Raw genomic sequence first — 12,713 nt, 5'->3', positions numbered from 1 at the left:
CAGATAGGACTTTATGATGCACCATAGGGATACCAGTACCCAAACAGAGGTGGCCAAGAGCAGAGGGATAGATGCCCAGCCTCCTCCTCACAGACGTCCAGACATGCAGAGCCCTCCACATGCCAAACACACAGGGCAGAGAAATGGAGGTGCAGCAGAGCCGATACATAGGCAGCAGGTCTGCAACAACCAGGATACACAATCCCACCAGAAGGAGAGAGCAGTGGAATGATCAGGGCTCGCTGCAGCCTCGATCTCTTGGACTCAAGTGTTCCTCTCACACCAGCCTCCCTAGTAGCTGGGACCACACGCACATGCCATGATATCCAGTTAAGTTTTAATTTTTATTTATTTATTTATTTATTTTAATTTTTTATTTATTTTATTATTTTATTATTTTATTTTTATTTTTTTTGAGACGGAGTCTTGCTCTGTCACCCAAGCTGGAGTGCAGTGGCCAGATCTCCACTCACTGCAAGCTCCGCCTCCCGGGTTCACGCCATTCTCCTGCCTCAGCCTCCCGAGTAGCTGGGACTACAGGCGCCCGCCACCTCGCTCGGCTAGGATTTTTTTTGTATTTTTTAGTAGAGAGAGGGTTTTACCATGTTAGCCAGGATGGTCTCGATCTCCTGACCTCGTGATCCGCCCATCTCGGCCTCCCAAAGTGCTGGGATTACAGGCTTGAGCCACCGCGCCCGGCCTCAAGTTTTAATTTTTAAACTTCTTGTAGAGATGGGGGTCTCGCTGCATTGACCAGTCTGGTCTCAAACTCCTGGGCTTAAGTGATCATCCCACCTTGGCCTCCCAAAGTGCTGAGATTACAGGAGTGAGTTACTGCCGGCCAACAACTATTCTTATTCCCATTTTACAGATGGACAAACTGAGGCTCAGGAGGCCAGTCACTTGCCAGTAGCCCACAGTTAGTGGTAGCACTGGGATTCCAACTTGGGTCACCTTCCGTGTCGCCTGTATATTGGTGTCTCATTTAGGCGTCCACGCAGGTTTTGGCGTGTCTGAAGATCTGTGTCTCCCTAAGTAAGTGTCCCCCATGGACGCCCACCCAGTAGTGTCCTCCTGTCTCTGAGGTTTCTCCAGGAATTGAGCTCCTGGCCCGGCTTGTCTGTGTGTCTGTGGGCCAGCAGCATGCCCCTGCCCGTCTGGGTCTCTCTGCGTGTCTCTGCTTGTCCTAGCCTCTGCGTGTCAATGACGTCTAAGAGTGTGTGTGTGTGTGTGTCCTTGTCCGAGGAGCCGTGAGAGTGAGGGGGAGTGAAGGGCCAAGGAGGCCTGGCTGGGGCTGGGCTGGGGGTGGAGGCGGGGAGAGGGGCGTCACGGCCTGAGCTGAGAGGGGAGTGGAGTTCTGGAGGAATGTTTACCAGACACAGAGCCCAGAGGGACAGCGCCCAGAGCCCGGATAGAGAGACACGGCCTCACTGGCCCAGGACTGGGGGCACAGCCACCAGGGTCCCCTTCCCCCTCCTCAGCTCCCTCCCTGGCCCCTTTAAGAAAGGGCTGATCCTCTCCTCTCTTGAGTTAACCCCTGACTGTCCAGGTGGCCCCTGGGCTCTGGCCCTGGTGGGCGGAGGCAAAGGGGGAGCCAGGGGCGGAGAAAGGGTTTGCCCAAGTCTGGGAGTGAGAGAAAGAGGCAGGGGTGCTGAGAAGGCGGCTGCTGAGCAGAGCCGGTGGTGGCGAGGGCCTCCCCTGCCGCTGTGCCAGGCAGGCAGTGCCAAATCCAGAGAGCCCGGAGCTGGGGGGAGGGCCGGGGACAGCCCGGCCCTGCCCCCTCCCCTGCTGGGAGCCCAACAACTTCTGAGGAAAGTTTGGCACCCATGGCGTGGCGGTGCCCCAGGATGGGCAGGGTCCCGCTGGCCTGGTGCTTGGCGCTGTGTGGCTGGGTGTGCATGGCCCCCAGGGGTGAGTGATGGGGGCTCCTTGGGGCAGGGACCCCCTCGGAGGGGCTGGGGCAGGGGTAGGAGGTGGGGGATGATGGCAGGTGTGGGGGGGGGCTGGGCTGGCTTAGGGAGTTTCCCTGGGACCACAGAAAAGGGACTTCAAGAGAAGGAGATAGATTCAGAGACACCAAGTGCGGCAGAGGGAGAGAAAGACAGAGAGAGGAACTGAAGGGCAGGGGGTACGGAAGAGAGGACCCAGAGAGACAGACAGACAAGGAGAAGCTGAGGGCAGGGGTGGGGGCTGGACCTGAGAAGCGGGCCATGGGAAGAGGGGCTGAGCTGGGGGTTGCCGAGAAGGAAGAAATCTTTCCCAAGTGGACCGAGTCAGGCGGCGGGATGAGGAGGGCTCTGGAGCCCTGGGGGAAAAGCCTTCTCCCTGCCAACACCCCCCTCCAACTTGTCCCTACCCCACCAGTCCACGCCATCTCTGGGGAGGAGGCTCTCACTTTGTCTCTCTGTCTCTGCCTCCAGCTCTGCTATCTCTGTGGGTCTCTGTTTCTCTCACAGTCTCTGCCTCTCTCTCTCCCCGCTCTCTAAGTCTCTCTCTCTTCTCAGCCTCCCTCTGTGACTGTATCCCCCCTCCGCGCCCACCTTGTCTTCTCTCTTGAGGGCTGTTTCTTCATTTTTTTCTGTCACTCCTTGTATCTCTGCTCCTTCTGTCTCGTCTCCCCTGCCTGACTTTCTTTGGCTTCTCACTCCTCCGCCACCCTTATCTCTCTCCTCCACCACCCTTATCTCCCTCCCCCGACCCCTGATTCTTCCCCTCCATCCACCAGCACCAGCATGATCTGTTAAGTCTCTAGAGACCTAAGAGAGGACGGAGGGGGCAGGGGCTGGCCCTGCCAGGCAGTGCAGGGCGTGGGAGGCTGCCAGATCCCGAGCCTCCTTCCCGATGGGATGGACGCTGGATCCCAGTCCCCTGGGAGGACTCCCATCCTCCCCTCAGAGCCTCCGCCCTCCACCCCGCTCTGAGGTCACTCTGCAACTATGTGGGCCTAAGGGCCTGGCAGGGTCCTGGCGGCCGGTGGGCAGGCAGGGACAGGGTGGAACTGAGGGCCAGAAGGAGCTGGGGGGTTCCTAAGCTAACTCTTCCCATCGCCCCTGCAGGCACACAGGCTGAAGAAAGTCCTTTCGTGGGTAACCCAGGGAATATCACAGGTGCCCGGGGACTCACAGGCACCCTTCGGTGTCAGCTCCAGGTTCAGGGAGAGCCCCCCGAGGTACACTGGCTTCGGGACGGACAGATCCTGGAGCTCGCGGACAGCACCCAGACCCAGGTGCCCCTGGGTGAAGATGAGCAGGATGACTGGATAGTGGTCAGCCAGCTCAGGTGTGTGGCCATATCCCCAAATCCCACCCTCACCTCCGTCACGCAGGGGGCAGAAAGCCCACCTGGGTGGGAACCCCAGCTCGACCACTTGTCAGCTGTGCGGCTTGGAGTGTGTGATGGAACCTCTAGGTTTCGTTTTCCTCTTCTGCAAAATGAGTTAATAATAGGAGCTACTTCGTGGTTGTCACGAGCTTCCAGGCTGGACACCCTCTTTCCGTTCTGACAGACCCCCTCCCAGTGTCCAACTCTGACCCGAACCTCTCTGTCTCTCCTCTTGCCCTGTCAGAATCGCCTCCCTACAGCTTTCCGATGCGGGACAGTACCAGTGTTTGGTGTTTCTGGGACATCAGAACTTCGTATCCCAGCCTGGCTACGTAGGGCTGGAGGGTGAGCTCTGGGGTCAGGGGTCCTGAGGGGTCAGAGGATGTGTGGCACTCACAGGTTGCGGGAAGTCAGAAATCCTGAGGAGTCAAAGGGTGCTGGAGGATTTGGGATGACCGTAGGCGACATACAGTAAGAATGTCAGAGTTTTGGGGGGTCAAGAAGCTGGGAGTCCATATAAGTTACGGGGCCAAGGCTGGGGGAATTATATGCTTTGGGTGAAAAGACTTCTTGGGGGTGGTTGGATGTCCTAGGCATCAGACACGATCAGGTCACAGGACGCCATTCTGGGCATCAGATAAGGCATCAGAGGCACGCAACGTACCCCTCTCCCCACGATCCCAGCGGTGTCATTTTTCTCATCTGTAGAGTGAGATGAGGATGAGCTGTCAGACATTCTGGAAGAGAGACATGAGGAGCTCAGCTATCTTGGGGGGTCTGACATGGGAGGAATCATATATTGGAGTCACGTGTGTTGGGTATGGCTCAGGTGCCCTCAGGGGATCAGATACAGGCAGGTCAATGACCCTGCAGGGTGAGTTTGCTGCCCAAAGCCTACAGCATCCTAGTGTGGGTCAGACATCTTGGGGGCTCAGAGGGACCCCAGCCTCTACCACTGCCCACCCCCACAGGCTTGCCTTACTTCCTGGAGGAGCCTGAGGACAGGACTGTGGCCGCCAACACCCCCTTCAACCTGAGCTGCCAAGCCCAGGGACCCCCAGAGCCCGTGGACCTACTCTGGCTCCAGGATGCTGTCCCCCTGGCCACAGCTCCAGGTCATGGTCCCCAGCGCAACCTGCATGTTCCAGGTGAGTCCGGGGATGTGGGTCAGCTCTGCACAGGGGGCCGGGCAGGGCTGGAGTCAGGAGCAAGAGAGCATTGCGACCTCTGCGTGGGTGTCTGACTGTCCTTCTGTCCCTCACTGTCTGTCTCTCTGTTTCTCCCTCTGAGTTTGTCTCTGCCTCTCTGTCTCTACTTACCTTGTTTCTCTCCAAATGCCTTTTTCGGTCTTTCTGTCTCTCGGTGTGTGTGTCCTTCTGTCTCTCTCTGTATGTGTCTCTTTCTCTGTCTCTCTGCTTCTCTCTCCCTCCATTCACCCTAGCCTCTCTCTGAATAGAATTCTTTGTCCTGGGTTCCCTCTGAGCTGTTCCATGGCCTGAGTGTGTGTGGGCCTGGTGCCCCTTTGTCAGCCCTTGACCCAAGCAGGGCACCAGAATCAACTGTGCCCTCCTCTCTTCCGCCTCCCTCCACAACCGGCCCACCTCCTGCCCTAACAAGCCCTGCTGACCTCGGTCAAAGGGAGGATGTCCAGCCCGGTCCCCACTGGGGAAACTGAACCCAAAGAAGAGAGAACAGGAAGAAAGTGGGAGACAGAGGCTGGGCGCGGTGGCTCACTCCTGTAATCCCAGCACTTTGGGAGGCCTAGGCGGGCAGATCACGAGGTCAGGAGATCAAGACCATCCTGGCTAACATGGTGAAACCCCATCTCTACTAAAAATACAAAAAAATTAGCCGGGCGTGGTGACAGGTGCCTGTAGTCCCAGCTACTTGGGAGACTGAGGCAGGAGAATGGTGTGAACCCAGGAGGCGGAGCTTGCAGTGAGCCCAGATCTCGCCACTGCACTCCAGCCTGGGTGACAGAGCAAGACGCCGTCTCAAAATAAAACAAAACAAAAAAAAGTGGGAGACAGAGAGAGACAGAAAGACACTGGAAGGGACAGGCCACAGTGACCCAAGTTGTACATAGACAGGACAGGGAAGCCGGGCATGGTGGCTCACGCCTGTAATTCCAGCACTTTGGGAGGCTGAGGCAGGTGGATCACTTGAGGCCAGGAGTTTGAAACCAGCCTGGCCAACATGGTAAAACCCCATCTTTACCAAAAATACAAAAATCAGCCAGGCGTGGTGACAGGCATCTGTAGTCCCAGCTACTTGGGAGGCTGAGGCAGGAGAATTGCTTGAACCCAAGAGGTGGAGGTTGCAGTGAGCCAAGATCGCACCACTGCGCTCCAGCCTGGGTGACAGAGCAAGACTCTGTCTCAAAACAAAAAACCAAACAAAACAAAAGACAGGACAGGGAAGTTTGAGTGACAGAAACCCTCTCCTTCTTGGTGACCATTCCCTTCTGCACCATGCAGACAAGGCAGGACAGAGCTCAGGGTTACACAGTGGTCAGAGGCATCACTGGGGGACCCTGAACTCAGGGGGTTCTCCCTACTGAAGGAGGAAAGACTGAGGAGCAGATGGCAGAGGCTCCATAGAGGAAGGAGGCTACAGCCTTGAGGGCATCAGCTTCCCACACTCCCAACCTGCTGCCTCTCTCTGCTGGAATGAGGAGTGGCCTCCTAGCTGGGGGTCTCCAGGGTGGAGGGAGGAGCTCACATTCTTAGCATTCCTGGGACCCTGAGTTGCAAGGAAGACCTGGTGAGCATGCTGACCCCAGAGGAGTGACTCAGGCCCATGGCTCGAGTGCCTGAGTAGGGACCAGGGTTGGGGATGGGGCATGAGTCAGCCTGGCAGGTCCCATAAGAAGGGGAGGGAAGGGAGAGGAATGGGGGCTGCACAGGTGTGAGGGTCTGTGCATGTCTGTGTGGTGTGGTGGGGTGTCTGGATATCCGTGTGTTCTGGATCTGAGTGTTAGTGTATCCGTCAGCACAACCTCTGTGTGAGGGTGTGCCTTGGCGAGGGTGGGCTTCTGTGGATGTCCTGTGTGTGGTATGTATGTGTGTGTGTGTGTGTGTGTGACTAAGTATATTTCCTTCAACTTGGGTTCTGTCCCAGTGTGTTTGGATCTTCATAGTATGTCTCTCTCTATACGTTTCTTAGGGGTTGCCCGTGTATGGGTGTCTGTGTATGTGTGCATGACTGAGTATACCAGTGTCAGCCTGTGTCTGTCCCTCTTTTTTGTGTTTGTGTGTTCACAGCTGAGACTCACTGTATGAAAGTAAAGTGTGCATGGAGGGTAGTGGGTTTGGGGCTATGCTGCACACCTCTCTGTATGCAGGTGGTAGTGTCAGCCCACAGGTGTGCAGCTATGGGTGTGAGCGTGTCCTAGTGAGAGCTTCTGTTCCCTTGCAGAATCAGCATGTGTCCATGGATAACTTGTGTTTCTTACCAGCATTTTTTTTTCCCTTATTTTTTTTCAAGACAAGCTCTCGCTATGTAACCCAGGCTGGAGTGCAGTACTGTGATCATGGCTCACTGTAGCCTCCACCTCCTGGGCTCAAGCAATCCTCCTACCTCAGCACCCACCCACCCCTCAAGCAGCTGGGACTACAGGCATGCGCCACCATACCTGGATAATTTTTATATTTTTTGGTAGAGACGGGGTCTTGCCATGTTACCCCGGCTGGTCTTGAACTCCTGGCCTCAAGTAATCCCCCCACCTCGGCCTCCCAAAGTGTTGGGATTTACAGGCGTGAGCCACTGCACTCAACCCTCAGCCTCTTACCAGCTTTGTGTGTGTGTCCATAGATGTCTCTGTGGCATGTGTATATATGTCACAGGGTAAGGCACGTTGGTGTATGACTGTCGTCACAGATCTGTGTGTGTGTGTGCAACAGCCCTCTCTGCTTCTCTCTGGTCTCCCTGTGTGTGCACTGGCCCCTGCTGCCTCTGAGTACATGACCCAAGGATGCTTACCAGCCAGCGTATACATGTGTGTCTGTGTCAATCTATGTGTCCATGGCAGTGTCTCCATCCTTGTGTCTGCATCAGGCCTGCGCATCTACGAAACTGTGTTTCTTTGTTTTTTGTTTTTTGGTTTGTTTTTTTTTTTTTTTTTGAGACAGAGTCGCACTCTGTCACCCATGCTGGAGTGCAGTGACACGAGCTTGGCTTACTGTAACTTCCGCCTCCCGGGTTCAAGCAATTCTCCTGCCTCAGCCTCCTGAGTAGCTGGGATTACAGGCACGCCCAGCTTATTTTTGTATTTTTAGTAGAGACAGGGTTTCATCCTGTTGGCCAGACTAGTCTCGAACTTCTGACCTCAAGTGATCCACCGGCCTCGGCCTTCCAAAGTACTGGGATTACAGGCGTGAGCCACCGCACCCAGCGCAAATGTGTTTTTGTATCAGTCTGTGTCTCGGTGAACATGAAACCTGGGTGCATCCAGCTCCATCTTATGGCATAGATAAAGGCTGTGTATTGGTACGTATCAGCGTGTCTGTGTCTGAGCAGGTCACCATAACCCTTCATTGTGTCCTGGTGTGCATCTGTCCACCTCAACTCCATGTATGCTGTTGTGTGGTGTGTGTCTCTCAATATACAGGGACATTTAGTTTTGTGTGTGTGTTGGCATCAGTCTAGATGTATATTGCGCTGCTAGGTGTTCGTAATCAATCTGTACACGTGCGACTGTGTGTTGATGTGTTTGTCCCACGTTGGCTTGTATGCATACATGTCTCTTTATGAACGTACATCAGTGTCAGTCCGTGTGTATATGTGTGAGTCACGGTGTTTTTGTGTCACTGTGTTTGTGACATCAGCCCTTGCATATCTGTGTGCTGTTAACTTACCAAGTGCTGCGTTTTCTGTGCTAATAACAGCCCCTGTGTGTTTAAGTGTGAGTCATTGTGAGTGTGTTGGGGGGGTTGCTGTGTGAAGGAATTTTGTCCGTTTGTGTGCTTCTGTCCCTCTATCTGACTCAGGGCGTGCCCCTCCTCCTTCCATCCCTCTCATTCTCTGGAAAAGCTGGGGCGGAGAGCAGGGGTTGGGGGGGGATGGTCAGGACATCTGGAAAGCACATCTGGAGTCGGCCTGCTCCTGTCCTCCTGCGGTAAAGCAAGAGAATTCTGGAAGGGAAGGGGTCCCAGTTCCTCCTGTCCCCTTCACTCAAGGTGCGGCCGTTGGGGCCTGGGAAGGGGTATCCCGGCTCTGGCTCCGCGCCCCCGAAGCCGGCCGGAAGCGCTGGGGTGGGGAGGTGCCCCCGGTGACTCACGCGGGGGCAGGAATGCTGCGGTCGGAACGGAACCCGGCTCCAGAACCCACCTCCCGCCCCAGGGCTTCTCCGGCCGGCGGCGCCAGCTCCCGCGCGCTGACCCTGGCGGGGCCCCACGTGCCAGGTGGCTGGACCTGACCCAGGCTCCCCGCCCCCTCTCGGGCCGCCAGCCCGGGACTGTACTGTTTCTCCTCCTGGCAGCGCGGGGGCTGCGGGCGCGGGGCCTTCGGGGCGCGGGGGCTGTGGGAGCGGGCACCTGACCTTGGCTGGGAACGGCCACCTAGGAAGCGGCGACTGAGGAGCTCCCCTACCCACCCGCTTCCGGCCTCTGCAGACTTTGCCCCATTCCACTCCCTCCGCTGATGGAGAAAAGGAAACTTTGTGTCTGCGGATGGAGAGCCTCCCTTGCGAACGCGGTGGGAACACAGGCGTATACGCACGGAGGAAACACGAGAGACACGCACACAGATACTCAACATACGCACATACATGCCATCCACAGATACACGCAGGATCACAAACATACCATCTCAGAAACACAGACGCAGATGCACAGGCACACGCGTAAACAACACGGAGAACTGCAGTTGCACTTACAAGACTTGGTCCCGGGTCCAGGCACGGAGTGGCTCAGCCTGCAATTCCAACAGTTTGGGAGGCCGAGGCGGGAGGATCGCTTGGGGCCAGAAGTTTGAGAAAAGTCTGGGCAACATAGTGAGACTCCCCTCTTCTCTACAAAAAAATTTAAAAGTTAGCGAAGTGTGGTGGCCTCCTGTAGTCCCAGCCACTCGGGAGGATGAGACAGGAGAATCGCTTGAGCCCTGAAAATCAAGGCTGCAGTGAGCCGTGATTGTGCCACTGCACTCCAGCCTGGGTGACAGAGCAAGACCCTCTCTCAAAAAACAAAACGAAAAACTTGATCCTTCTTACACCCTAGCACAGACATTGTGTGTGTGTGTGTGTTGGGGGGCTGACTATGTTTCTATGTGTATCTGTGTTGAGGGGTTCCCCTTATTCACCAGGATACATTCTCTAAGACCCCCGCAAAAGCCTGAAATAATGAATAATACTAAGCCCTATGTATACTATGCATAACTTTCTTTTTCCTTCACAATTTCGCAGATAGATTGTTTTCTTACTGTAGATCTTACCTACCTCAGTGTACGTGATTATCTTTTTTTTTTTTTTGAGACGGAGTTTAGCTCCTGTTGCCCAGGCTGGAGTGCAATGGTGCGATCTCCGCTCACTGCAACCTCCACCTCCTGGGTTCAAGCAATTCTCCTGCCTCAGCCTCCTGAGTAGCTGAGATTACAGGTGTGCACCTCCATACCTGGCTAATTTTTGTATTTTTAGTAGAGACAGGGTTTCACCATGTTGGTCAGGCTCGTCTCAAACTCCTCGTGATCCACCCACCTCGGCCTCCCAAAGTGCTGGCATTACAGGCGTGAGCCACTGCGCCCGGCCATTGATTATCTTTTTCTAAGTGGAGAACTTTCGCCTTTTCACTTAAAAGGAAGCACTTTAAGGCTTCTCTTTGGCCTATCCGAATTGCAGCCATCATTATTTTGCACATTGGGGCTTTTTTTTTTTTTTTTTTTTTTAAGACAAAGTCTTGGTCTGTCACCTAGGCTGGATCTCGGCTCACTGCAACCTCCGCCACCCGGGTTTTAGTGATTATCGTGCCTCAGCCTCCCGAATAGCTGGGATTACAGGTGTCCGCCACTATGCCTGGCTGATTTTTTTTTTTTGTATTTTTAGTAGAGATGGGGATTTCACTATGTTGCCCAGGCTTGTATTAAACTTCTAACCTCAAGTGATCCACCGCCTCGGCCTCCCAAAGTGCTGGGATTGCAGGCGTGAACCACAGCACCCGGCCAGGCCATTATTTAGAAAAATAAGAGTTTCTTGAACACCAGCACTGCAATACCAGGACAGTCGATCTGATAGCTAAGTGACCCACAGACAGGTATCAGCTATAGCACTGAGATGCGGGACAAAGGGGGGATTCATGTTCCAGGCCAACCAGAGTGGGATGGCATGAGGTTTCATCACAGTACACAGAACGGCGTGCAATTTAAAACTTAGGAGTTATATCTGGAATTTTCCATTGAATATTTTTAGACTAAGAGTAACTGAAACCTCAAAAAGTGAAACTTCGGATAAAGGGGGACTGATGCATGTTGTATAGCGGTGTGTGTTGGGTATCTATGTGTGCTTGCAGGTCTGTGTCTCTTGCGTTTGTCTCTGTACTTGTATGTGCTTCTGTGTGTGCACGCCTGTGATACCAACGCCACCACCACCCCATTAGGGAGTGAAGGCAATCCACCTTCACTCAAAAACAAGGCCAGGCACGGTGGCTCATGCCTGTAATCCTAGCACTTTGTGAGGGTGACGTGGACAGATCACTTGAGGTCAGGAGTTTGAGACCAGCCTGGCCGACATGGTGAAACCCTATCTCTACTAAAAAACACAAAAATTAGCCAGGTGTGGTGGCGCGCTCCTGTAATCCCAGCTATTCAGAAGGCTGAGGCAGGAGAATCACTTGAACCCGGGAGGCGGAGGTTGCAGCGAGCCAAGATTATCCCACTGCACTCTAGCCTGGGTGACAGAACAAGACTCTCAAAAAAGAAAAGAAAAGAAAAGAAAAAAACAGTCAAGACACAATACATGAACTCCCCTGTGGAATTACACACACTCACATTTCTGCACCTATGCCCAGGGATACTCATAAGTACACAGCTGAACGCACATTCACTCACTCGTTCAACACGCATTTATGGCACATCTATTGTGTGCCAGACCATCCTGACACAGCAGGGGACGAAACAGACACAACCCCTGCCCTCCTGGAGCTGACATTCTAGTGGGGGAAACTGACAATGGACAAGGTACCTGGGTAACAGGTAAAGTATGCTGGGCTATGAGAAGAACCAAAGAGGAAAAGTAAAGCGAGAAGGGGGTAGATTTGCAGGGGAAGCTCCAGTTACCTCCAATTTTATTTTATTTTTTATTTATTTATTTATTTTATTTTATTCTTTTTCTTTTTTTTTTTTTTTTAGACAGAGTTTCGCTCTTGTTGCCCAGACTGGAGTGCAATGGCGTGATCTCAGCTCACTGCAGCCTCTGCCTCCTGGGTTCAAGCAATTCTCCTGTCTCAACCTCCTGAGTAGCTGGGATTACAGGGGCCTGCCACTACGCCCAGCTAATTTTTTGTATTTTTAGTAGAGACGAGGTTTCACTATGTTGGCCAGGCTGGTCTCCAACTTCTGACCTTAGGCGATCCACCTGCCTCGGCCTCCCAAGACTGGGATTACAGGCGCGAGCCACTGTGCCCAGCCTTTATATTTCATTTTATTATTTTTAATTTTTTTGAGACAGGGCCACACTTCGTCGCCCAGGTTGGAGTGCAGTGGCACGATCACAGCTCACTGCAGCCTCCACCTCCCTGGGCACAGGTAGTCCCCCCACCTCAGCCTCCTAAGTAGCTGGGACTACAGGTGTGCACCACCACACCTGGCTAATTTTTCTCTTTTTAGTAGAGATGGGGTCTCACCATGTTGCCCAGGCTGGTCTCTAACTCCTGGCCTCAAGCGATCCTCCTGACTCGGCCTCCCAAAGTGCTGGGATTACAGTCATGAGCCACCACGCATGGCCAAGCTCCAATATTAACAGGGTGGCCAGGCCCAGCGGACTGAGAGGTGTTGTTGAGGAACAAAAATGAAAGAAGAGGGTGCGAGTCACGTGGACATTTGTGGAAGACTGTTTTGAGCACAGGGAACAGTGCACAGTTCTCGGGGTAGAAACATGCTTCATGTATTCGTTCCAGAGACCCTGGAGGCCAGTGTGGCTGGAGCAGAGCGTGTGACGGGGAGAGCGGGAGAGGGGTTGGTAGGAGGCGAGCTTAGAGATGAACAGACACGTCTCCATTGACGCACAGCCATGGGCCGGTTTCCTTAAGTGTGTCTAGCAGGTGTGTGTGCCCATACGTGTGACCCTGTGAGTTAGGGTGCCTGTGTTTGTGCATGTGTGTGCATGTTTGTGTGTCTCCTGTGTGTGTGTGTCTGTGTATGCTTTTGTGTGTCTATGTGTATGTATATATGTGTCTATGTCCATA

At 54.0% G+C, this 12,713-nt stretch overlaps 1 protein-coding gene across 3 annotated transcripts in view; it reads left to right on the top strand.

Moving 5' to 3' along the window:
* Window positions 1–1,380: 1,380 nt before the first annotated feature.
* AXL (AXL receptor tyrosine kinase) overlaps window positions 1,381–12,713 on the top strand; it is a 44,543-nt gene continuing 33,210 nt past the window's right edge. For 2 of the 3 annotated variants that reach the window (XM_003915574.5, XM_003915573.5), the window contains exons 1-4: window positions 1,654–1,911; window positions 3,057–3,279; window positions 3,566–3,666; window positions 4,293–4,469. In XM_003915574.5, the coding sequence (XP_003915623.1) occupies window positions 1,827–1,911; window positions 3,057–3,279; window positions 3,566–3,666; window positions 4,293–4,469 (586 nt within the window). In that variant the 5' untranslated portion in view covers window positions 1,654–1,826. Of the gene's footprint in view, window positions 1,912–3,056; window positions 3,280–3,565; window positions 3,667–4,292; window positions 4,470–12,713 lie in introns of all 3 variants that reach the window. The other variant, XM_009194551.3, reaches the window with a different exon arrangement.

This window comes from Papio anubis, chromosome 20 (assembly GCF_008728515.1).
Source record: "Papio anubis isolate 15944 chromosome 20, Panubis1.0, whole genome shotgun sequence".
NCBI classification, from domain to species: domain Eukaryota; kingdom Metazoa; phylum Chordata; class Mammalia; order Primates; family Cercopithecidae; genus Papio; species Papio anubis.
Note: the sequence above shows the minus strand (reverse complement) of the source record. Positions and strands in the feature narration are given on the sequence as shown.